This window comes from Emydura macquarii, unplaced genomic scaffold (assembly GCF_026122565.2).
Source record: "Emydura macquarii macquarii isolate MOO-44397 ecotype Brisbane River unplaced genomic scaffold, CSIRO-AGI_Emac_v2 contig_1348, whole genome shotgun sequence".
Taxonomy (NCBI): Eukaryota; Metazoa; Chordata; order Testudines; family Chelidae; genus Emydura; species Emydura macquarii.
Genome location: NW_027131485.1, coordinates 8995073 through 9021644, shown reverse-complemented (window position 1 = coordinate 9021644; position 26572 = coordinate 8995073). Strand labels below are relative to the sequence as shown.

General features: G+C 41.1%; 2 protein-coding genes across 2 annotated transcripts in view; one reads left to right on the top strand and one right to left on the bottom strand.

Moving 5' to 3' along the window:
- Positions 1-301: 301 nt before the first annotated feature.
- On the top strand, positions 302-10294 carry NTAN1 (N-terminal asparagine amidase). The gene is made up of 10 exons (XM_067551072.1): positions 302-456; positions 2561-2663; positions 2748-2813; positions 3645-3753; positions 5023-5096; positions 5855-5908; positions 7176-7229; positions 7941-8038; positions 9121-9234; positions 9434-10294. The coding sequence occupies exons 1-10, from the start codon at positions 376-378 to the stop codon at positions 9611-9613; spliced, it is 933 nt and encodes a 310-aa protein (XP_067407173.1). The 5' UTR covers positions 302-375; the 3' UTR covers positions 9614-10294.
- A 556-nt stretch (positions 10295-10850) lies between these two features.
- PDXDC1 (pyridoxal dependent decarboxylase domain containing 1) overlaps positions 10851-26572 on the bottom strand; it is a 51460-nt gene continuing 35738 nt past the window's right edge. Inside the window, exons 18-23 of the mRNA XM_067551070.1 lie at positions 26427-26545; positions 22655-22776; positions 14882-14974; positions 14688-14784; positions 13110-13214; positions 10851-12057 (exon numbers count right to left, since the gene is read on the bottom strand). Of these exons, the coding sequence (XP_067407171.1) occupies positions 11786-12057; positions 13110-13214; positions 14688-14784; positions 14882-14974; positions 22655-22776; positions 26427-26545 (808 nt within the window). The 3' untranslated portion in view covers positions 10851-11785. The remainder of the gene's footprint in view (positions 12058-13109; positions 13215-14687; positions 14785-14881; positions 14975-22654; positions 22777-26426; positions 26546-26572) is intronic.

Here is a 26572-nt window from a genome sequence, read left to right as displayed (position 1 = left end):
TGGTACTTCAAACAGATCTGCAATTGTCCTAATTGTGAACCACACATTTTTTCAATCCTTTCCGGGGTTGCAAGTTTCATTTTAGGAGGGGAGAGTAGTCCCTTGGATGTGGGGGTGAAGTAGTGGTCTAACATGCATCAGTATATTTTTCCCCTCCACCGTTAGTTGAAGCCAGGTTTGCAGCATTGCAAGCAGGCTGCTTGCACAGAACTACTCAAATTTAAACCAGGCTTCTCCATCCGGACTACATCTCCCAGAGCCCCTTGTGATGTTAGTCCAGCACAGCCTCATCTCCCAGCTGGCTGCTATCGGAAGGAAGTCAGACGCCCGCAGCCTCAGTGTCGGTGTGCTCTCAGGAGCGGGCGCTTCCCAGAGATGCCTCTGCTGATTAACGGGGAGCGGATCGACCTGGCCCAGCCTCCGGGGGATATGATCCGCACCTACCCGCACCTGGAGGTAAGAGGGCGGAGGCTGCACGGGCAGGGTTGCAGGGAAGGAAGGGCAACCTCAACCGGGAAAGCTGCACGGGTCGAAGGAGTAGGTTTGTGCCAGCGCCCGAACTGGGCGTGGCAGGGCAGTCTTTGGACGGGAGGCAATTAGTCCAGGTCCTGTTGGCTATTGCGTGGGGGGCCGAAGTGTTTCCAATGCCGCAGGCAAGTTGTTAGGTAACATGGGGGTTTGCACGCCTGTGTCCTTGGTGCTTTCAGTGTATGCAGTGCTGTAGCCTTGTGGGTCCCAGGATATTAGTGAAGCAAGGTGGGATTCGAGATAACATCTGATACTGGACCAGCTTCTGTTGGTGAGAGAGACAAGTTCTGGAGCTATACACCTTGTTTCTCTGGCACAGGGTGCTCTGATGTTGGAGGCATGCCCACCCTGGTGTGGTGTGCAGGGGCAGAGGTCCTGGTGTGGTGTGCAGGTGTTGGACAAGTGAATGCTGTGGGGTGCTGGGTGAAGGGGCAGAGATCCTGGTGTGGGACCCAGGTGTGGAGACATGGACACCCTGGCACGTGGCAGTGTTGGAGGCCAGAAGCCCTTATGCAGGGTATTTTGGCATGGGCAGTGCAGGGGCATAGATGCCCTGGTGTAGACGTTGGAGGGAGGGTCTTCATGCATCAAGAAGCAAAAAAACCAAAAAGTCCAAGCCCAGTTTTTTCCCTTTCCCATACTAGAGAACGCTATAATGTCCTAGCCACTAAAAATGGAATCATCAACTCCAGCCCCTGTAATTAAGTTTCTGGACAGATTCTCACAGGCACTGAGTCCCTGCACTCCCTAATCAGGCTATGCATAGTTAGACATTGCTAGAACAAAGCAGTCTGGAGTTTGTGATTGGGTATTAAAGTAAATCAATGTTGAATGATGCATGTGGTCAGCTTTAGGAAACAGAGAATTCTGTAACAGTTTGGCTTATGGGAAGGAGGGTTACATAATGCTTTGTGAAGGGTATATGAGCAAATATCCCTTAGATTAGAATCTATCCCTCTACTGCATTCAAGCCTGCAGGAGCAGTTTCTTACCAGCTAAAGAAATGAATGTGGTCTCTGTTCTCCTACTCCCAAGACAGCTACTAATGGGGAAACCCAGAGTCATTTGAGCAATCCAGGGTTTGCTGGTACAATAGACTTTGGTTCATTCTCCAAATAGGAGGCTTATGTATGTTAATTTTCTAGTACTAATATAATAATAATAGATTTTTATTTAAATCATCAAATAAAAACAACTTACAAGTAATGAAGTTGATTATTTTGTTCATATCTTCAGATATTTTAGAGTTACATTGTGGTTACCTTAATCACCCTGAATAGTTCCTTACTCCATAAGGAGTTCTTTTGACTTTAGCAGGACTGTTCATGCTGCATCATGCTATTTCTTTGTGTGTGTGTGAGGTTATCACAGTCAGGACCTTAAAAATTATCCTTTTACGAATTTTTCTTAAAAGCATCCGAGTCAGTAACTATAGAGAAACTAGTAGGTCTGACATAATTAACTGTTCTAGTCATAGCAGTAGACTGAGTACAGGGCTAGGAGCCAGAAACTGCTGAGTTCAGCTCTTGTACTGATTGATGATTATGTGGCCTTGGTCAAGTCCCTTTCTTTTTCTGTCTCCATTTCTCCATTTTTAAAGTGGGGGTGACAGTCCTTTTGTGTCTGCGTTGATGTGAAGATTAACTGGTTAATGTTTGGAAAGAGCCTGGATGATGTAAAACGCTTTTTTTTTTTTTTTTTTTCTTTCTTGCCATTTCCCTCTTTGGGGTCAATAACTTATAGACTTCTGCCAAAACTCATGACTGAACACTCGATTGTTGTGGAAACTAGTCGCTCTAAGGTCTGTTGATATCCAGTTCATGTTCTAAGTCTTTGGCCTCCCCCTTGGTCATTGAAGATATAAAAGACCATGAAATATAAGTATTTATGATCAACCCCAGCACTCATATTTTTCCTTGAACTGCCACTTGGATCCTTTGTTTTCCATAGGCCTGGTTGGGTCAGTGCCCATTCTAGTACTTGCTGTAATTGCTCTTTCAGCCATTTTAATCTCTGTACAATTTATTTATAGGAGAAAGCAAGAGTTCTAAGAAGCCAACCTGCCCAAACAGTGGGACCCAAAGGACTTTTATACATTCAGCAAAGAGAGTTTGCAGTGACCACCCCTAAAGATGGTATGTGGGGATGCAATAATGTTAGCTAGTGAAGCAACAGGCATGATGGCAAAATTCTTACTATATTTCTCTTCTTTAAAACAGGTTCTGTTTCCATTCTTGGGTCTGACGATGCAACTACCTGCCACTTGGTGGTGCTCAGACACACAGGTATCATAAAGGAAACCAGGACCACCAGATGCATGTTTCTCAAATAATGGCTGTGTAATAACTGTTATTCCATATGGAATTTCCCATTTGATGTATTGAACTTGCACTAGGTGTTCTAATTCATTGCTTCTAGTCTGCATGTTTTAAGAAGTAGATGTTGCTATTATCAGCCTGTGTTACTTTCGGCAGTATAAACTGGAGCTGCATGTTCACTATTAGACCACAGGAGGCTGGTTTATTGGTTAAGTGACTTGTCCAGTGTCAGACAGTGACTCAGGGCTGGTCTACACTAGAAATATTAGATTGATTTACCTACGTTGCTCAGGGGTTTGAAAAATCCATACCTTTGAGTGATGAAGTTAAACCAACCTAAGTACCCTATGTAGACAGCACTACGTCAAAGGAAAAATTCTTCTGTCAACCTAGCTACTACTGCCTCTCAGGAGGCGGATTACTTATGCTGACAGGAGAACCTTTCCTGTTGGTGTAGGTAGTGTCTGCTGCACAGCTGCAGTTGTATTTCAAGTGTAGATAAGCCTTAGTGATAGAGGTGGGAAGGGAACCCAGTCCCTTGCTCTTATGGAGGCAGCACAGGAGACCTAGAGTTGCAACAGGATATTGGGAATCAGGAAACTGAGGTTCTGTTCCTGTATACCACTGAATTTGTGTGACATCAGATAAATCACTTAATCCCTGTTAGTGTCAGTTTCTTCTCCTGCAAAATCTGGATGCTGTTTATCCATTTTTATAATGTTCTTCCAGAATGACAAAGTTTTTATTGTTAGAGAGAGCTATGGGCAGGTAAATGTTTTCTTATTGCCTGCCTTTCAGAGAGTGGGGCTACCTGCTTGACACACTGTGATGGATCAGACACACAAGCTGAGGTGTCGCTGATTATGAGTGCGGTAAAGTCTTTCTCTAGCAACACAGAATGTGGAAGGTCAGCTCTGCTATATTATGTCTTATGCATGGCGTTTCACAAGGATCACTGCTGTGTGTAAAGTGGGAAATTCTAAATGTGATCATTTGGGGCTCAGATAAAGAATTAGCTGCTTGCCAAGCCTGGACAGGAAAATGCATCTCAACAAGGTGCTGTTTCTGCAGTGATATTTGTTTGCCTAGTGGCATTGTTACAGATTTAATAGCTTTTCTTGTTCTTGATTTAATCAAAGTTTTTATGAATATATTATTTTTATAGTTCTCTTAGCAATGATTTGATTTTAAGTATGGTTCTACTTCGAATAGTGTCCCTGTAAAAATGCCATTGTGAGGTTCCATGTTTGTTGTGTGTCAGTCATTTTCGTCTCAAATGTGCTTAGTTTCCCAAATATATTTTTGCTTTTTTAAAAACTGTTAGTCCTGTAAACTCATCCTGGGATCTGTTAATCTGGAATTTTTCTGACTTGCACATAAACAATAAAGATTCTGACTCAGAATATAATTAATAATTCTCTTGCTGTTGTGGGAGCCATAAAAGAATCCAGCTCAGTTCCTTTTGGTGTTTACTACTATTAGACCTGTAGAGACAAAAATTTGGAAAAGTTGGCAAATAAAATGCTGAATACACATGGTCCAAGACTTTTAAAAGCAGCTAGTGATTTTGGGTGTCTTACTTGAAACACCTTATAAGGGCCTGATTTTCAGCTTGTAGCTGCTCAGCACTTTCTGAGAATTGGGTCCCTTTACAGTATTTGAAGTTGGATACCCCAAAATCACTAGTCCCTGTTGAAAAGCTTGGCCACAGGGAGCAGACCTATAGAGTGAAAAAGGAGCCAAATTCACAGATGCCTCTCACAGAACCCTACTTTAAGGTTTCAGTGAGTTGTAAGGAAGTCATTGGAGTACATTTAATTGATTTTTGTTGAGAAACTTAAAACCTAGCTTTGTAATTAAAGGTCCAGTCCTGTGAGGAGCTCTGCGCCTATGAATCGCATCAAGATCAGTAGCAGCTGCACATGTTCATTGCCTCTCAGATTCAAGTCCTTTAGTTTGTGCTGCTCAGTTGATATTCCCTATAGTGTCCAGAATAAAGAGGTTACTCACATTAGATCATGAGCTAATACACAATCAACTGGTGCATGTGACTGTAATAAATGAGCCTTCTCTAATGATCACTGTACAGTGTGGGTTGGGGGTTGTATTGCAAAGCTATTCACTTTGGGATGCCTTTTTAATTGCTGTTTCCTGTTATTCCATCTCTATTTGTTAGGCTGGAAGTTCACCTAGTTGGAGGTTTCAATGATGATAGGCAGTTATCACAAAAACTTACTAATCAGCTTCTTAGTAAGTTCACATTTTTTCCATTCTCATGTCCAAAAACTAGAATTCTGGCTGGATTTGGGCAAAGTGTGTGTGTAATTTTAATCCTCAATTATGCAGTACAAAGAAATGTAGATTCCTTTGAGATTTTCTCCATCTGGGAATTTCAAGTGCAGCATGTGTTTATACATGGGGGTGGTGCTATCAGATGAATTACACATATATATGGACACACACACACCGAGAGAGAGACTTTTAAATAGTAATTTGTTCCTGGCCTATCTGTTAAAGCAGGGCACTGAGGAATACTGCCATTGACATACTGTATGATCTTGGGCAAGTCTCTTCTATCTTTCTACCTATATTTACCCGTATATAAAATAGGTATTACTAATCAAATGTACCCTGCGAAACGTGTAACAAACTAAACCTGGGATCCCACTGCCAGAACTTACTTAAATAAATGCTTATAAAAAGGAATAAAATGTTGGTAGAACAAAGCTTTCTCTTTAACAACTTCCTGCCCTTGCTAGGGGCCAGTCATGTAAATAACTGTTATATAGAGTAGCTTTGACTTTAAGAGCAAGATATTGAGACATATCTGGAAAACACACATTGGTCCATTATCCGTACCAAGAGCAATGGTTTGGGAGATTTCCTGCTGGTAACAAGGGCCTCACATCTAATCTGCAGTGCATGGTAATGATACCCCATAGTTTATATGCAGCACCTGCTTTGACATGAGTCAGTTTAATACTTTGTTGCTATTATTGTTGCTGTAGGAGTATTTGATCTCCAGCAAGATGATGTCCATTTAATGACTTTCTGTGTGACAGGTAAGAGCTTTAATGTTTTCCTTCTTGTAAAAGTATGGTTAGTTATTGAAATAAATGTGAGGCTCTTCATTTTAGGAGAGACAACCTTTCCATCTGGCCTGTAATGTACATCAGTCTGTGAGCTCTAGGCATGGGGGGGCTTATTGCCTAGTGTTTTTTGCTTTCACATACTGATTTGTCTCCAGAGTCAGTATTTCTGGAAGAAGTGATTTACCACAATACACAGTAGGTTGGGCAATGGCTAGGTTAGGTCTTCTCTTCCCAGAAATATTAGGGCAGCTTGCGGTTGCTAACAGAACCTGTGGCAGTAATTGAAGTATTTCATCCATGAGGTCCAGTTACCAGCCAGATTGAAGAAGTTTTTCTGCTGGGTCCTTGATAAGTGGTTGAGAAGGAAATCTGTTAAACTCATCTAGGCCCAGATGACATGAGTAGACCTGCCTCCTGCACTTAATATGTTTGTTTAGCCAGTATTGTAGCAGACAGGTGAGCAAAGCGTGTAGGAGCCTGGATGGCTCTAGAGGAGACATGCCTCTAAATTATAGTTATTTTATTATCCTTTTCTTCTGCCCCTCTTTTCAGTTTCTTTTTTCCTCCATCACCCATTCAAATCTATTTTTGATGTTGCCTCATTTTCAGTGAGAACAAGAGCCATATTTTCACACTGGCAGTAGTTTAAATCTTTGAAACATGGCATCATTACCGTTGTGTGTTTTTGTAAGTCTATTGTATGTGAAATTGAAGAGCTAATAGCTTTGGCTAGAGCCACTCATGGTGTGGGCAGATGAGTTTACACCTTCCCCATGCTGTCCTTGTCAGTACATTTTAGTCCTGAGCAGCTGTTTCAATCCCAAACCTGTTATGATGTGATTGATTTCTACGGTTTGGTGTTTGTCTATAGTTCAGTTCAGTTCTGTGCTGTGGATAAATGTCCATTAAAGATAAGGATTAATTCAAAACTGGTAAAAGCAGTTGCCATTCCTCTGAGATGGAACTACCCTGACTATTTGAATTTGTCCTATATACCATGATAGACACAGTTTAAAAAATAAATAGATAAAACCATCAAATTCATTTCACTTGAGCTACACAAGGATATGAACCCAAGTTTTCAGTTCCTTTGTGTCTGCTTTATGCTGCATCTCTCACAATGCCTTTTTTGTAAGACCTGAGCACCTCCCTGACTAAAGCTTAAACTAATGCTGCTTGGCAATTAACATGCTAACAATGTCTGGATTATTTAATATATTTGTTCTTTTTGAAACAGAATTAAATGATAGGGAGGAAAAAGACAATCATTTTCCAATCATTTATGGATTGGGTAAGTACAATGCAACTTGTATACTATTTTAAACTGGTTGCTGTTCATACTTGTAAAGGTAACACATTTGCTAGCCAAGGCTAATATAGGAGATATAAAATACCATCATGCACAGGTCACTGTAGCTCTAATGTGAACAGTACTGCTGGTAATACCACTCAGACTGGCTTTACTAGATGCTGAAGATGTACTGCTGCTTGGGAAATACATGTGGAAAGGATCATAGGTTTTCCTCTTGGTCAAGAGCATGTGTATTTTTTTTTAATGAGATCATAGAACCTGAAGGTTGGTTTTATGGCATTTAGCTGAACTGTTGGCCTACAGTGAGTTAGACTATCTGATGTGTTTAGTTGATTTTGTTCTCTTCCCTTATTTTTCCTCTAACTAAATGCACTTTCAGTAATCTTGATACTACTGTAGGACCAACAATTTGGACAAATTCTATCTTCAAATTGACCATATTCCACTGGACTGCTAGAAACCCAACCAAATAGCACTTTGAAAATACAAGCGAACCAGAAGGTGAAACTTACCAGCCATGTTTCTCTGTCACAGTTTTTGATATCAGTGTCTTATAGGTTCTGAAGTTCACATTTATTGTTGTGCAAAGAGTGCTGTTGATCTGGAATGCTGTGTTTGTGGGGAGATGGACATTTTAAATGTCATCATTAGCTGGTTAACTGTCTTTTATTCAAACAATTTTCTCCCTAGCTGTAAATGTTAAAACAGCAGAGATTTTCCATGCAACTTTTCCAGATAAAGGACCAGATGAGGATTTGCGTTCAGCCCGTATATTAACAGGAGCAACAGTGAGTGGAAAAAAAACAAACATATTTTGGTGAGCAGGGAACAACTCTTAAGAGAAAAATACTCTCCTGATATTTTGTCTGTGTTAGAAACTAAGTTAGTCCTTAAGGAGAAATTACTCTAATTATGATATAATTACTGCCAGTCTGTAGTTAAGTGTAATCAGAGATGAACCCTGGGCATACCAGCCAGTATCTGTACTTTAACAGCTGCTGCTACCTCATGGGAAACTTAGTCCTTGTTTCTAAATAGAATATTTGTCAGAGTTTATTTGTGTTACAGAAGCTCCTGGAGATCCCAGCTGAGTACAATTGTGGTAGGTGCTGAACAGTCAGTCCCTGGCAGATGAAGGGTGAGAGAAGGGTAGTGGTGTTAATCCAATTTTACATACCTGTAATTGAGGTATAAATGACTTGCCCAAGTCACACAGTAAGTTTGTGGGAGAGCTGGGAATTGAACTCAGCTCTCTTTTGTCTACACAATCTCTTAGAAGTAGTAGGTGTACTACACAAAGAGACTGCTCTCATCCAAATACTTACTTGGTCAGACAGGCTAAGGACTTCAGTAAGAAATACTCGCATCAAGATCCTGCAAATACTTCCTTGTGTATCTCTACTAATGGGAACACCCTTAACAGTCCCCAAGATTATGAAGAAGCAATTGTCAATTTCAGGTTTGCCACTTAAGGTCTTGAGCCCAGAATTCTGGCACAAAAAGGCTATTTTAGCCTCTTGTGTTAGTGCCCAGCAGCTGTTTTGTCTGATAGTTTGGTTAATTCAGGCCAGAGTTGGGAGGGAGAGTTGAGTGTGTAGCAGCAGGGTGGACAAGGGAGCTGGAACAAGATAAGCAGTGGAGAGGTAGATGGCTGAACAGAACAGGAGCCAGGGAACAACTGAAGAATAGCCTATTGGTGTAGGACAGGCGTTGTAGTTTGATGCATATGAGAGTATGGTGGAAGTAGTTGTGGGCTCTCAGCTCATTCCCCTTTACTGCATGGTTAGCTCAATGTGATAGAGGATTCAATTCACTCACTGCTCCTCGCTTTCAATAGGGAATTCCTCTGAAAGTCTGTTCCTTGTTACAGATGACTAATATTTATGATGCAAAGACAGAGCAACTCCACATTGGCCCTTACTTCTGGATGCCTTTCCCCCATGTGGACTTTTGGTTGGAGCAGGATGATAAACAGATATTACAGGTAACTGAAGTAACAAAAATGTGTTTTGGAATTGCATGCAACAGTGCTAGTGTTCCATCAATCCTGATGGATTTTCTGTGCATTGTTGAAAGGGGGTTGCAGTTATCTAAGCCAGCAATTAAAGATAGGAGCACAGTAGCCATGCAATATTCTTATGCTTCTGGTTTGAAATAGCTCATGACACCATATTGTTTTTCAGAACCTTTCTACATCGCCTCTGGCTGAACCACCCCACTTTGTTTCCCACCTTAGATCCACACTGATCTTTTTAAAGGAACATCCATTTCCAGATCATTCCTTGTTTCCTGACAGGAAACCTCGACTTTATAAAAAGACTGAAGAAGGGCTATGGGAAAGAGTCTGTTCTGATGCTATTTAATGTTGGGGCAAACACTGAAGGACACACTTGGGAAAGCAGAGCCTTGCCCAAAGAGTGGTCATGTTGCTGCAAAGAGTGTTTTTCTGAATCCACACTGGTCAAATCCCCTGCTGTCCCTGAGATCAGACTAGCATTGTTTAATGCTGCTCAAAGTAATATTTTGGCAGAAGTGCATTTGTTTGCAATGTTACTTACATAAAGGAGTGAATGTTTACTAAAGTCAATATTTTCTTGTTTTCAGAGGGTCAGTGTTTCCCCATTTTTATTTTGGTACTAATCAAAGCTATATTAAAGCCTTCTGTAAAATCTACCTTGACATTTAATATGCATTTGCCCTTTTCAGAGTTGGAACAAGTGTCTCCTTTAAATACAAGCTCTAATTTAAAGTTAGCATATTCTACAAACTGAAATGTCACGCAAAATTAGGTCTTGCATTTAACAAATGTCTGGAAACTATTTAGTGCAACATTCAACAGTAACTGAATTCTCAGATACAGTAATTTGAAGAATCTTTATTGAAAACATTCAGGTAATATCTAAAGTGTGTAGCTCTAGTCCAACAAAACCACTAGTTTAGCAATTCCAAATATTAAAAACATTAAAAATTAATTTGATAATTTTGGCCCCCACCACTATACCAATGTTAATGTACTTCATTACCAAATAAACTGATAAGGAACACTAGTTGACTTAATTGTTTTTGTACTTAAGAAAAATTGCATTCTTGAGAGAAGTACCTAAATATCTGAAATTATAAACAAAAATTACAGACTTAATGTACTTTAACTATGGCTCCCATCCCCAGAGAGTCAATAAGCCCAAAGTGAAAAGTTGACACTACATATAAATCAATGAAAAATCCTTAAACAAAATATCACAGTGCTATCCAACCCTGTTACCACTAGAGCCATCATGATGATCTACATAGGTAGTAATTTAAGTACATCCTATTTATGAAAGGGAATACAGGTGACAGTGTTAGCAAGTTATTTCTGTAGGGCTGGATACTTTTTTTGTGTGTGTGTTTTGCTTCTACCCTGTGAAGTCAGTTTCTGCAGGTAATGTAGTGGAGAAAAGACTTCTGAACATTAAACTCCTGTCTAATATCACAGTTCCATTACAATCTATTAACTTATGTGCTGTAGTATATGCAATCTATATAATTTCTTCAAGTATGTACAATATCTACTAAAAGTAAGTTGTTACTCAAAAATCAGAATAGTGAAACCATCACCAACATGATTTTTCCAGCTTTACTAACAAATATATTTAAAATACATAACAAAAAAGATTCCAGTAACTCTGTGTTCATAGGATCTGGTTACAGGTAGTGTGCAGCAGTAAGTAAGGATGGATCTGTATTGATGCTTCTTGCCAGTGACTTAGCTATGCAGAGGCACTATTACTTTCTAAAAGGGTTAACACAAGCTGTGTAAGATTAAGGATCTTAACTGAATGGACCAATTCATACTACAGGAAGAGAAAATGGTTGATGGCAAAAGTAGTATTTACATATTCATAATATACACAAGTGTACATCCCTGTCACTCAATGTACCACAACTGCTTGATGACCCTTTTAGTAAGAGGCAATGGATTTCTAATGAACATTAGGGATTTTAAAAAAAAGCAATGAGATGAAGTGCAATACAGATAGCATGACTACCTTTTTTTTTTTTTAAATAAGACTAAACTGATTTAAGAGTGATGGTGAACAACTGGCAGGCTTACTGAATATTTTTAAATGAGGACCATTTTACAAATATTACAAGGTGCATGCTTAACCCTAACTCAAAAAAGTATGATCAACTCATTAAGCACTAAAATGCCACCTGGATTAATACAACTCTTCACTCTTTTGCCAAAAAATATTCCTTCAGGCAAATGTTTATAAGTCATCAAAATAAATCAGGTATCTTACTATCACTTTGGTGATATTAATATGTATAGGATTAAAGCAATTGTAATAAGTGTACAATAAAACAAGTTCACTGGCCCCTAGAAGAAGAAAATGCTTTAACTTGTTTTTGTGCAAAATCCCTGTTAATTGTGAATTACAGTAGTAGTTACTGTACTAACTTGTGGCACTGTTCACATTTTGAATATATCAAACTTCCCTGCTATACAGGGAATGTGGTTATTGTACAAAGTCTTAATCCACAAAGTCTGGATTTTATCTCAGACTTTCTTGTTCCTCTACTTTAGTACAGTCATTTCCCAGTTTTTGTGCTTTGTCACTTTGGATGTCTTCAGTTTTGTCATTTGTTACCTGTGCTGCCTCATTCTGCTGCTCAGCTTTCTCTGTCTCCACTGGCCCTTGCTCTTGTACAATAGACGTAGCATGGGACCGTTGCTCCATCTTTTCCAAGTCATCAGTGTGACTAACAGAACTGGTCTCACTAAACCCATCAGAGCTTCTTAAAGACCTCTTAAAAAGCTTTTGACCTGTGGAAATATTTGATGAATAAAACAGAGGCAGTAAATGTACAGACTAATCTACACAAACTATAAGCCACACTTGAATGCTGGTGCAAAATAGCACCTACATTTTTAAGTTCATTTCGACATACAAACACTCTTATGAGCACAAATGTATAACTGATATCATCTGCACCCCTAGTTTTCCCTAGTGTAAACAGAAGCCCAGTAAAGGCTTGGCTGAAAAAAAGACTGCTAGTACACTCAGTAAACAGAGCAAGCCCAGGGTCACATTATTTGATAAGACTGTTTTCGATGGCTAAATTACAACAACAGGGTCACTGTGCCCTAAAGCGATTTCTAGAGGATTAATGACCGACTGGGGAAGCTGACAGACCAAGCTAAATTCAAACCTAAATGTGACCACACGAGAAAGGACAAGACCATGCTAATAGAGCTTTGCCAGTCTACGCTTGGCTAACCAAACTCATTTACGCATTAAAGGAAAAAAAGCTTGACTTGCTGCTCTTGAATAGTTTTACTAGCTTTTTCTTGTGTGATTTCATGATACGATATCATTACTTCCCCACAATACCATGTTGTGTAGTGTAGCACAAAACTGCAGTGGCAAAAATAAATTAACCACATTGTCCTTGCTTTTTTGTGAGTGTTGTTTTCTTGCTAATTTGGAAACTTCAGTAACCCTCAATGTATCTCTTAATCAGTTTGAAGTAGAGAACTTACAATTCTGCAATATTTCCCAGAGGAAAAAGCCTTGGGGTTACATGGATAACTACTCCCCTGCAGTCCCAGGAATTATTCCTTCAGAGCATTATGGAAAGGGGCATGGGAAAAGGTGAATTTGAATAGTGCTCCATGGAATGTTTAGCTCCAGTCTGGGTCTTTTTGGACTGCTGCACTGGGTCATTAAAATCAACAGGGAGGACAGGTACAAGACAAACAAGATTAGTCCTCTGATTAGGCAATAAAACTCCATTATATGCTAACTAGCTTTTTGAACAAAGTGTTCTTTAGTGACAAATTGAACATTTATTACAAATTAATTGGAGGAAACTTACCTGGAAGTCTTTGTTTAGTTCGACTAGACATGGGAGTGGGGGGTGGAGTAGTCCCTGTCCCCTGTGCTTTTGATACATATGTGGGTTCTGTGGACTCTAGAGAGCCTGCCAATGGGTGGGAAAGTCAGGAAAGAGACAAAGATTAATTATAATGACACCGCTAAATAAAATTAGAACCAACTAAGTACACAATTTTTAAACTTTTCTGTTGATCTATATTTAACTCACTCTCCTGCATGTCCCCAAGCACGTACTATGCCCAGATCATCAAAGATATGTAGGTGCCTAACTCCCTTTTAGAACCTGGGCCTAAGCACTCTTCCTGAAGCTGTACTTGCCAAGTCCCCATGAATTTGTGCCATTCCAATCACAAACAGACTATTCTATGCTTCAAGTACAGAAAGGGACATGAACTATTACATATAGACTCAAAGTAATCAAATGACTCTTACGCCCACTTCATAACTTCTACCATCATGAACATTCTCCTTCCCTTTCACTTCTGGAAACTTGATATATCCTCAGCTTCAAACTTGATTTCAAGTCCCTGGGGGCACAGTGCTTTAAGGGAGCCTGGTAATTTTAAAGGGCCCGGCCCTGGGTGGTGGGGTGAAAACTTCCCCTCAGGGAGGCTAGCTTCCTGTCCTGTCTCTTCTGCCCATGGACCTTGCTTTTTTCTGCCAAAGGAATCTTCCATTCTGTGCTTCAACCACTGGAGGGTGTGGAGGTGGGGCATACCTCTTAGGTTTAAAATAAACATAAGACTGGCCTGACAGCCTCTGCTAGTCTGAGACTTTAGTCTCAGGGAAAACTAGGCAAGTACATACTCCAGCATGACTTGCATGAAGTATGGACTCCAACTAGGATAATTTTTCCATTCGCTCTTTTACGCTGCAATGGATTCCCTCCACATAGACATGTTCACAGTATACCCACCATAGTCAAGAGCCAGTCCCCATTTAGTTCTAGCCTGCCATTCCCAGACTGTCATCTTACTGTGAAGACTAATGAAGGCTGGGAATGTGACAGGACTGAGGACATCTGAACCAAGGACTCAAAGAGAAAAATTAGATTTAGTGACAGCATTCAGGCTAGTTGGATGTACACATGTAAATATATAGTCATAGTGCATGTACTTGTATATATTACACACTTGGCGGAATGCTCTATTATGACACTATTAAGCTCTCCTCATCCTGTTGGTTTTTGTACAAGAAGTTCGAGAAGAAATCTAATTTTCAAACTTACACATCTGGAATTCACACAGATCATTTGAAGAGCCCTTTCTTGTAATATAATTTAGGGACGAACAGCCACATCCAGTAAATCTCTTCAATTTGACTTGAGAATTTTAAGGGATTTAAAGGGAACTAGACAGCTTGTGGCACAGATTTTTCTTATTCAGTGTTGGAGAAGAGGTGGGTAGACAACATTCCTTTAGACTTTGTCTTTTTCATCACATAACTGATTTATAAAAGACATCTGAATTAACAAGAAATCTGTGCAACTCTGTAAATATTTCCACATTTTACAGAATTATTGCTAATGTACTATTGCTGCAGATGTATTTGTTCCTACCTGCTGTTAAGTTAAATGTTCTTCCCTTTGGTGATGCTTGAAATGGAGAAAACCAGTTCAGCACAGAGCCAACTACAGGAATCTGTCGTAGCAGCCCCTGTAAAATGTGCAGTTAAAAGATCATTATAGTGAATGAGCCATCTAGTGTTACAAAGATAGCTCATGTGGATAACAGCTTATTTTGATATTCTTACCTCTTCAAGAAGTCTTTCTTCATTTGCTTTCTGAAGCTGAACCTGTGCTTCCTGTATCCCTTTTCTAACGACTTCAGTCATGTTTTCCAGCAGCTAATTAAAAATGGAAAAGCATGCGTTATAGCACTTAAACTGGCTTCTTAGTCCCTTTCATGAAGATTATATTTAAATGGAGACATTTGTGCATTTTTCTAAATAAGGTAAGCAATTGACTAATGCCATTTATTTAATACTATAAATGGAAAACTGTACAGATTGAAAATAAGGTTTTTTGACATGGACCATGAAGGCAGAGCACCCCCACCTACTAACCCTTCTTACTGTTCCTGAACTTTGAGAGCCCCAACTCAATTAGGGAGCATTGGTGCAGGATATGGTTTTGGATAGATTTTGTTCTGGCAACACTTTGATTTGCCAGTCATCCAAGTACAGGTACATGTGGTTGTCTTATCTCCATAAATGTGCTGACACTGCCCTGAGGCACTTTGTAAAAACTCTGGAGGCAGAAGAACAGCTGAGGGGGAAGAACCCTGATTTGAAAATAATTCTCCTCTACTAGGAAGCAAAGATATTTGTGGTGCAGTGAACTGATTGAAATAATCTTCAAACTGAGGGCAACAAACCAACCTTGTATAGAGGGGTAAGGTATTATAGAAGCCTGATTAAAGATATGGAATCAGAACTTGATAAAAGGAGCTGAGTTTTCTCAGGTCTATTGGTGGTAGATATGCCAATAGCCTGTAAAGGGATGTTAGATAGAATTCTCTGTAATAACTCAGAAACACCCTTTCTTTGGTGTCTGGCTGGTGAGTCTTGGTCACATGCTGAGGGTTTGACAGATCGTCATAGCTGGGGTCGGGAAGGAATTTTCCCCCAGGGCAGATTGGCAAAGGCTCTGGGGTTTTTTTTGCCTTCCTCTGTAGCATGGGGCACGGCTCACTTGCTGGTGGATTCTCTGTACCTTAAAAGTCTTTAAACCATGATTTGAGGATTTAGATAACTCAGTCATAAGTCAGGGGTCTATTACAGGAGTGGATGGGTGAGGTTCTGTGTCTGCATTGTGCAGGAGGTCAGACTAGATGATCATACTGGTCCCATCTGACCGTAGTCTATAAATCTGAGTTTAAAATAGATCAAAGATCTCCATCCTCCTTTGGGATTAGGAAGTAACTTGAACATCTTTCCTCTGATGCTGCATCCTCTGACTGGAAAGATGCAGTTGTAATTCTTACGTTCTTATCTGAAGAAGTTTGGGTCCTCCAGTTCAGGATGAATTTGTGGGTATTCTTCAGGAATCAACGTCTTCTTCTGATAGGGTGTCTAGTACAGTGGTAGGGGATTTTTCTCATTTCATATGAAATGTAGACTGATCCAAAAGCTTTAGGTCAGATAACTGAAATTTTCCTGGAGCTCTTTGCAGAGAGAGTTTTCTGCTATAGCAGATGTGATGCATTTTCTGGAAACACTGTTTAGCCCATTGGCCAGTAATCCATGCCTGGTCTGGACCCGCTCCATATGGTTTACTTAATAGCATACTTTTTCGGATGAGACTTCAGATAAGGTCCAAGAAAGCTGGCTGTATTTTAAAGAAACCTTATTGAGGGTGCAGGAACAAACCATCCTGATGTGTAGAAAGAATAACAAATATAGCAGGCGACCAGCCTGGCTTAACAAAGAAGTCTTTGGGGAACTTAAACACAAAAAGGAAGCTTACAAGAAGTGGAAGCCTGATATGATGACCAACGAGGAGTATAAAAATACTGCTCGAGCATGCAGAAGTGAAATCAGGAAGGCCAAAGCACAACTGAAGTTGTAGAAGCCCTTCTTGTTACCCTTCACATCTCTTGCTAGCTGCAGGTATATTAGCAACAACAAAGTGGTCAGGGAAAGTGTGGGCCCCTTACAGAATGGGGGAGGCAACCTAGTGACAGATGATGTGGAAAATGCTGAAGTACTCAATGCTTTTTTTGCATCTGTCTTCATAGACAAGGTCAGTTCCTAGACTACTGCACTGGGCAGCACAATATGGGGAGGAGGTGAGCAGCCCTCAGTGCTGAAAGAACAGGTTCAGGACTATTTAAAAAGACTGGACATGCACAAGTCCATAGGGCTGGATGCAATGCATCCGAGGGTGCTGAGGGAGTTGGCTGATCTGATTGCAGAGCCATTGGCTATTATCTTTGAAGATTCGTGGCAATTGGGGGAAGTCCCAGATGATTGAATAAAGGCAAATATAGTGTCAATCTTCAAAAATGAGAAAGGAGGAGGATCTGGGGAACTACAGACTGGTCAGCCTCACCTCCGTTCCTGAAAAAATCATAGAGCAGGTGCTCAATGAATCTATTTTGAGGCATTTGGAAGACAGGAAGGTGATCAGGAACAATCAGCATGAATTCTCCAAGGATAAGTTATGCCTGACCAACCTGATTGAGATGACTGGCTCTGTGGATGTGCAGAAAGCGGTGGATGTGATATACCTTGACTTTAGCAAAGCTTTTGATACGATCTCCCACAGAATTCTGATCAGCAAGTTAAAGTAGTATGGGTTGGATGAATGGACTACAAGGTGGATAGAAAGCTGGCTAGATCATTGGGCTCAAGGGGTCGTGATCAATGGCTTGATGTCTAGTTGGCAGCTGGTAACAACTGGAGTGCCCCAAGGGTCAGTGCTGGGACCAGTTTTGTTCAACATCTTCATTAATGATCAGGAGGGTGAGGTGGATTGCACCATCAGCAAGTTTGCAGATGACACTAAGATGGGGGGAGTGGTAGATACCCTGGAGAGTAGGGATAGGATACAGAGTGACCTAGACAAACAGGAGAATTGGGGGAGTGTAGGGGGGAAGAAACTGAGGTGGTTCAACAAGGACATGTGCAGAGTCCTGCAGTTAGGACGGAAGAATCTCATGCACTGCTACAGACTGGAGACCAACTGGCTAGGCAGCAGTTCTGCAGAAGGGGACCCGGGGTTTATAGTGGACAAGAAGTGCCTTATTGCCAAGAAGGCGAACGCCATATTGGGCTGCGTTAGTAGGAGCATTACCAGCAGATCAAGTGAAATGATTATTCCTCTATTTGGCACGGGTGAGGCCGCATTTGGAGTAGTGTGTCCAGTTTAGGGCCCTCCACTTCAGAAAGAATGTGGACAAATTGGAGAGAGTCCAGAGGAGGGCAACACAAATGATTACAGGGCTGGAGCATAAGACTTATGAGCAGAGACTGAGGGAACTAGGCTTGTTTAATCTGCAGAAGAGCAGAATGAGGGGGGATTTGATAGCAGTCTTTAATTATCTGAAAGGGGGTTCTAGGTAGAAGAGCTAGGCTGTTCTCAGTGGTAGTAGATGGCAGAACTAGGAGCACTGGTCTCAAGTTGCAGTGGGGGAGGTCTAGGTTGGATATTAGGAAAAACTTTTTCACTAGAAGGGTAGTGAAACACTGAAATGGGTTACCTAGGGAGTTGGTGGAATCTCCATCCTTAGAGGTTTGGTGCAGCTTGACAAAGCCCTGGTTCAGATGATTTAGTTGGGGATGCTCCTGCTTTGAGGAGGTTGGACTAGATGATTTCCTGAGGTCCCTTCCAAATCTAATCTTCTATGATTCTATAAGGTAACTGACTACTGTTCAGATTCCATATCTGTCATTGCCAATCCAACTCAGATAGCGTAAGAGATCAGTGGTCTTGGCTTGTGTAGATAAAGGGTAATGGCATCTTATAAGGAGAGCCCAAGAAAACCACATGGTGACTTGCCTGCTGGTTGCGAAGGTTGATAATCTCTCAAGACATCTAGACAGACTTATGTGTAGTGCTGGGGAGGAGCCAGTGGTCGTGGTATATGTAGGTACCAATGACATAGGGAAGGATAGGAGAGAAGTCCTAGAAGCCAAATTTAGGCTGCTAGGTAAGAGATTGAAGTCCAGGACCTCCATGGTAGCATTATCTGAAATGCTTCCAGTTCCACGTGCAGGGCCAGACAGACAGGCAGAACTGCAGGTCTCAATGCATGGATGAGATGATGGTATAGGAAGGAGGAGTTTAGATTTATTATGAACTGAGGAACCTTTTGGGAAAGGGGGAGCCTATACAGGAAGAATGGGCTCCATCTAAACCAAAATGGAACCGGATTGCTGGTATGTAAAATTAAAAGCAGTTTTTAAACTAAGGGCTGGGGGAAAGCTGACAGGTGTGGAGGAGCATGTGGTTCGGATAGAGATGTCCCTTGGGGGAGGATCTAGTAATGAGGATTCTCTATATCCTAGTAAGGAGGAAGGGATGGAAGAGGATAAAACATGGGTGTAGGATCTGATGAGAAACAGTCAAATGAAGGAAAATCCCATTCAATTACATCACATAATGGTAGACAGCTAAAAAGTGACAATTTTTTAAAGTGCTTATATATAAATGCTAGAAGTCTAAATACTAAGGTGGCTGCATTTAATTTCAGAAAGAGGAACTATACAAAAATGAGGAAGTTAGGCAAATTGGTTGAAACTCTAGCAAAGAACAGAATTCTCAGACACATAGATGAACATATTTTGTTAGGGAAGAGTCAACATGGTTTTTATAAAGGGAAATCATGGCTCACCAATCTACTAGCATTCTTTGAGGGGGTCAATGAGCATGTGGACAAGGGTGATCCAGTGTATACAGTGTACTTAAATTTTCAGAAAGCTGTTGACTAGGTCCCTCACCAAAGGCTTTTAAACAAAGTAAGCGGTCATGGGATAAAAGGAAAGGTCCTCTTCTGGATCAGTAACTGGTTAACAGACAGGGAAAAAAGGGTAGGAATAAACAGTCACTTTTCAGAATGGAGAGAGGTAAATAGTGGATTCCCCTGGGGGTCTGTAATGGGACCAGTATTTTTCAACATATTAATAAATTATCTGGAAAAATGGGTAACCAGTGAGGTGGCAAAATTTGCAGATGATACTAACTACTCAAGATAGTTAAGTCCAAAGCAGACTGCAAAGAGTTACAAAGGGATCTCAAAACTGGGTGACTGGGCAACAATATGGCAGATGAAATTCCATGTTGATCAATGCAAAGTAATGCACATTGGAAAATATAATCCCAACTAGACATATAAAATGATGGGGTCTAAATTAGCTGTTACCACTCAAGAAAGCGATCTTGAAGTGATTGTGGATAGCTCTCTGAAAACATCCACTCAATGTACAGTGGCAGTCAAAAAAGCTAACAATGTTGGGAATCATCAGGGATAGATAAATAGATAGATAAGAAGAGACAATATCCTATTGCCTCCTTATAAATCTATGATACGCTCACATCTTGAATACTGCATGCAGATCTGGGCACCCCATCTCAAAAGAGATATGTTGGAGTTGGAAAAGGTACAATAAAGGGCAACTAAAATGATTAGGAGTATGGAAAAGCTTCCATATGAGGACAGATTAATAAAACTGGGACTTTTCAGCTTGGAAAAAAGATGACTAAGGGGGGATATGATAGAAGTCTATAAATCATGACAGGTGTGGAGAAAGTAAATAAGGAAGTGCTATTTACTCATTATACAAAAACTAAGGGTCACCAAATGAAATTAATAGGCAGCAGGTTTAAAACAAAAGGAAGTTTTTTCCTCACACAACACTCAGTCAACCTGTAGAACTCCTTGCCAGAGGATGTTGTGAAGGTCAAGACTATAACGGGGTTCAAAAAAGAACTAGGTAAGTTCATGGAGGATAGGTACATCAATGGCTATTAGCCAGCATAGGCAGGGATTATTATTTGCCAGAGGCTGGTAATGGCTGATGAGATGGATCACTTGATGGTTACCTGTTCTATTCATTCCTTCTGAAGCACCTGGCATGGACCACTGTCAGAAGACAGGATACTGACTGAGATGGACCATTCGTCTGACCCAAGGTGGCTGTTCTTATGAGGGAGTCTTAAGTGGTGGGAGGGATGGTGAAACATGCATCTTTTCCCTACACCTTCTCTCTGAAGAAGCAACAGTTTGGGGATCTGAAGAAGCCTTTTTCTTTTCCAACCCCTTTTTGCTCCCTTCCAGATTTGACCTAGGTTGAGGTTACAGATCCACATGGTGGATCTTAGCTACCGCTGTCAGTCACTTAGGAAGTTTAGAATGGAGAACTGGATCTACTGTATCAGCATTGCCAGCTGTCGGCTTCGTTAGACTGGGACAGTGCCTAACCTCTGCTCAGCACCAGCCAGCTAAAGGCACATGTGGGTAAGCATTTGGGTCCCCTTACAGTAGTATGTGGAATGTTCAACTGGGGAACTCAACCAGATCTGTGACAGACTGCTCCAGACACATCCACTGACTCTCATAGCTCTGCTGACAGAATCCTTTGAACCCTGAGTTTTTACTCCAGCAAAGTTCCTGGTTCCAAGGGGGTGTCACTCCTGCAGATAGAGACCATTTGCTCAGAGACCATTACCAACAGTGTATTTCTGCTTTTTTATTTCAGATCCAATGGATCTGAATCCTTTTTAGTTACCATAGATATCTGAACTGAAGATGGCATCTTATGCAGAGGTCTCTGTTGCCTCTTTTCTCAAATAGTATCAGGGTCTGCGTTTGCTCACAGATATGTAAAAGATCCATAGGGCTTGTCTGTTAAAGTCTCCTGCCAGCAGGACCATTTGCAGTCTGTTCTGCCGTTCTTTCCACACTCTTTGGATGAAAGCACTTCAGACTGAACCTCTTGAGGGACTGTCCCTGCCCATGACAGGCATCACATATAAGCATCATATTCAGGGCAAGAGAAGCACCTCTTAATAGCTGGTCGCTAGATCTTCATATCCACTATCAGATTCTAACAGTGGAACCAAAGTTGAACTAATAACTACCTAGAAAATTTAATATTTCCATTAAAAAACCCTAATCCATAAAATGCTAACTATTTACAGAAGAAAACTAAGCGAAATCTATGCTAAATGTAATGGGCACTATCCAAGGAAGGGATTCAGGCCAAGAGTCCAGATACAGTTCCTGATCCATCCACTGCAGCAGTTGGAAGGAACTGAGGTGGCTGGAGAGCCAATGCCCTCCTTTATAGCCTCGCCCTTAATGTTCAGGAAGAGTGAGGGAAGGAACGGGAGAGGTAGAAGAGCACTCCATCAGCACATCCCAGGAGTGGGAATATGTAGAGTACACTGGAACGATTATTTATTTTGTTGATGCAGTGTTCAAATAACCACCACCTTCCTTTTTATTGAAGGTTTTGTTCCAACAACTTCACTAGGCCAGGTATTAAGGATAGTAACCAAAGCCTCTCAGGTAATCCTGTATAAGCACCAACAATTTTACTAGCAATAAAGATATTGTAAATCCAGTTTTCAAGCTGTTGATTTAACGAATAAAATGAATGGAAGAAGATAAGTGGCAGATTCTTGAGCTGGAGTGTTGGCATGATTCCACAGAATTCAACGGAACATTTACACCAGTTGATGATCTGCCCCAGAATGTTCAAAAAGGAAAAAAAACTTTCTGATGGCTCAAACCATTATCGAAACTGTACAGTCACTCCATTTGCCTATTTCAGTGCCAGAAAGGAATCTAATGCTAGCAGAAGAGTTATAAACACAAAAATGTAAACCTAAACTAAGGTTCTTGAGAGAGTCATAATACTGTCAGAAGTTCTCTCACCACGTAGATGCAAATCACTGTATTGCTAAATACGTGCAATTTTCTTCTACATCAAAGAATAAGAAGTTGCTCTGAAACCAGTATAGAGAAAACTAATACTAAAACGTTCTGTAATTTTGAAAATACGTAAGATTTCAATACATACTCTAGAATTTTCTTCAATTTCTCTGCCAGTTGCTGCAATAGTTTCTACCAGCTCAGACACATCCAGATCCTCAGTTACCATGCCTATATACACACAGTTCTTCTCTGCTCCAAATTCCGGGCCTGTGAACAGAAGGGAGAATTCCGTAGTTTTACACTTTTGCAGCAGAATTTAAGAGCCTCTTCAACTACGTCTAAAATTACAAAATGTAATAGATTGTCTATTTAGTAAAAAGAGGAAAATATTTGGCTTTGCAGAGGAAGATAAGTGTGAGTAGGGTGCCTGTTGCAAGGTTATGTGCCAGGGAATCCTACCATATTTTTGTTTTAGTACTTAAATGTAATCTTTGCATATGCCCAATTCACTGAAAGTAAACTACAGTACTTGGAATTGTACTTCTTCAAATAGGAAAACCATAACTGAATTTAGACAGGAAGTAATACAGTAGATATTTTATATAACTGTGTGCTTATAATAAGAGGCAACATTAAAAGCTGCATACCACCACCTATTGTGAAAAACAGAGCATTTAAGCAGCTGAGTTTTCTATTCGAAAAGATTGTGGTGTTCTGAGGGATGCTTCTAGGCCCTTTATCTATGACATTGTTTTCTCAGCCTGTGGTATGTGTACCCCTGAGGGTACGCGAGATACAGGCATGGGGTACGCAGCAAAAACCCCAGTGAAAGGAAGCGGGGCAGCAGCCACTGACTTTTGGGGAAGCCAGGCAGCAGCTACCCACTTCCTGCCCAGTCCCAGCTCCCAGCTGGGAGGAAGGCAGCAGCCAACGGCTTCTGGGGGAGGCAGGTGTCAGCTGCCAGCTTCCCACTCAGTCCCACCTCCTAGCTGGGACGCTGGGCAGCAGCTGCCCCAATCTTGGGACACCGGGTGGCAGCTGCCCATGTCCTGCCCAGTCCCAGCTCCCATGTGGGAGCTCGGCGGCAGCCTCCTGCGTCCTGCAAGCTGGGCTCACCGCTGGGTGGCTGCCATCCGTGCCCTGGCTCTGAGCCAAGAGACAGCCTCCCGCATTCTGGCTTGAAGATGGGCAGCACTTTCCTGCCGCCTGCCCATATCCCCATGTCCCTGCCTGCACGGAAGCCTCCTCCACCCCAGCTCGGAGCAGGAGGCTGTCGCCCACCTCCCGGGCTGGCAGCCAGGTGGCAGCTCCCCTCCCCAGCTCAAAGCCCAGTGCCCAGAAAGCCAGGCGGAGAGCCCAGCAGCTAGCCCAGTCTTGCATGTACCCTCAGGCTTATTTGTCAATTTCACTGATCTAGCTGAGCAGTGAAATTGATAGTTATGACAGCTCCAGATTTTACCAGTATAAAAATCTTAAGAGGGGCCAACACAGTGTGATTTGCCCTAGGCCCACACCTAACTAGGGACGACCATGGGGAGCGCTGCTATCCACGCTGGTGGGCTGCTAGTACCTGCTCATACCTCACAAGTTCCTGCCTGGGTGAGGAGAACACCATGTGACCCCTCCATCAGGCCATAGTGATTAGCTGGCATTGGCCTTTGCTCCTATATGGAGGAAGGGGAGGAAGAAGGAGAGGAGAAACAGCAGGGGGTTTTGTGATCTGCCACAGCCACACAGCATTGCAGAACTCAGAACTCTCCTGCTTAACGAGAAATACAGTCATCCAGTGGTTAAGGGGGAAAAGATTGTATTTCTCAGAGTGGAAAATGGAGTGGTGGGGTACTTATTGAAATTTTCAGAAGTTAAGGGGTACTTGCTACTTAAAAGGTTGAGAAACATTGATCCATGAGGTACTTTTCAACTGATCAATACTGTATTTACACGCTTAAAAAGCACTTTATTGTACCTTCTACTAAAGAGCCACATTATTCTGGGACATCTTTCACCAGCATGGATCCATAACTGACACATTTAAACTTATTCTTAAAGGTGAATATGGAAGATTAGAAACTCTAATAGTAAATTAATGCTATATTGGCACTGCCTTAAACAGAAGTAGTAACAGCAACAATTATTAGTTTTGATCTTCAAAGCTGTCTATAATTATTGATCCTTACAACATTTGTGTAGCAGGCATTGTAATTCTCATTTTACAGATGGAGAAATTGACATACGCAGGTTAAGTGGCTTCCACAAGGCCAAAGGTGGCATTAACATGACTAAAAATAAAAGTTAGTTTTGCCTAAAGCTTGAAGGATTGGGGCCACTTGTTTTAAAACTGTCAAAGACTGGAAGACAGAAATTTCTGAGTTCACATCTTGGAAAGGTCACTTAATCTCAGTCTCTTTGTATGATGGAGATTAAAATATCCACCTTGTATGGATGGTCATTGAATAATGTTTACATAGTTCTTAGGACATTAAAAGCTGTAAGGGTATGATCCTGTGAAGTGCTGAGTGCCTCTTGCGAGATATAGCACATCCTGAACTCCCACTACAATCAGCAGTAGACACCTGTTGATCTGCACCTCTTGGGACTGGAGCCTTAGTGCTATTATTACCATTACTAACTCACGGCAAAACCGTCTCAAAATGTTCACTTGCTGTGTTTTTAATGTTCCCATTTCATCTTTGAGAGGAAGCGGAAAAGCAGCAGTTGTCAGCATGATCTTGAGTGCTCTGGCTAGTCATTTTAAAGCAGAGGTGGCACTACAAGGACCAGACAAGATTCACCTGGAAATTCCATGTGTGCGCACTGCAAAAGGCCATTGTATAAGCTTATGCAGAATCTCATGGCTCACTGATTTTGCATCCCTATAGCGGGGTTCTAGACAACGGTTTCGCTAACACATTCATACGATATCTAGGCCATTTGCTTTTTAAAGATTAAAAATGAGTCTGGCTTTAATTAATTAATTACTGTAAGACTGGAAACCACTAATGTGTCAAAATGCAACATATTAGCATTCCTACCATCTCCAGAGCAATCAACACATACTGTAATATATTCATTTACTCCTGTAATACACTACTTAAAGTGAACTAAGTATTTCAGTTGTATATTATAGCCAGAGTCACCTAAAACATCTAGTCACAGAATGCAGTAAGCAGCCCAGTTTGAGATTAAGATCCTGCTTCATTACATACCACACGAAGGCAGATATCCCTCCAATTTGGCACATATTGTAACATACCCCATGTTGGGTAATTTACTTACACAACAAACTTAAGCTACAAGTCCCACATGTTTATGACTGGATGCTTTTTTCTCATCTAGCATATGTCACTTCTGTAACAATCAAAATTAGACTTAAGTTGGGGGGTCCTGCAGTCAGCACTGCATTAAGAAACATTCTTTGCTGTTCTTAAACTAAGGGTAATTTTTTTAATGTCCCCAATTAAGCCACAATGAAAACATTTTTCCTCCACCCCCTCAAAAACAAAATGTAAGTCAGAACTTTGTCAACCCAAGCGATATAACAACATTTATGTTTTCTGGGACAGAAACACTTCTCAGTTTAGTATAATCATGCTTGAAGTTGGATGGGTACTCTGGGAACAATGGATCTAGTTCACAAACATAGTTCATCCTGCTGAAGCTGTTGCTGTCAAGTAGCACTACTGCTTTCTAATAGTCCTCTCAATTGAAACGAGCAGTGTGGAAGGAAGCAATATTTTTAGGAAAGAGACAATATTTCTAGGAAAGCATCCACTTTTTAACGTAGAAGCAGACAGAACTTTTTAATAATACCTGGATCTATGACTTTAGTGAGATTTATAATACAGTTTGGAGAAAAAAGAATTGAGGGCATTAACCTGATTGTTGGTAATGTCAATTCTGTAAATAGTGATAGTTACCCAAAGAAAAAGAGAGATCCGATTCCAGTTCATTTAATTTTTTCAAAAGTCCAGTGTTAATTTTCTCTACTTCTACTTCTCTCTCTTGTTTGTCATCATTCTTCCCATCACTGTTATACCTGTAAAATCAAGCCAGAGGACACAGC

What these genes read in the sequence shown, in the direction of transcription:
- NTAN1 (XM_067551072.1), top strand. Translation starts at nt 376, where the DNA reads ATGCCTCTGCTGATTAACGGGGAGCGGATCGACCTGGCCCAGCCTCCG. An exon ending in GCACCTACCCGCACCTGGAG is followed by an intron (nt 457 to 2,560) that starts GTAAGAGGGCGG and finishes ATTTATTTATAG; the next exon opens with GAGAAAGCAAGAGTTCTAAG. An exon ending in AGTGACCACCCCTAAAGATG is followed by an intron (nt 2,664 to 2,747) that starts GTATGTGGGGAT and finishes TCTTTAAAACAG; the next exon opens with GTTCTGTTTCCATTCTTGGG.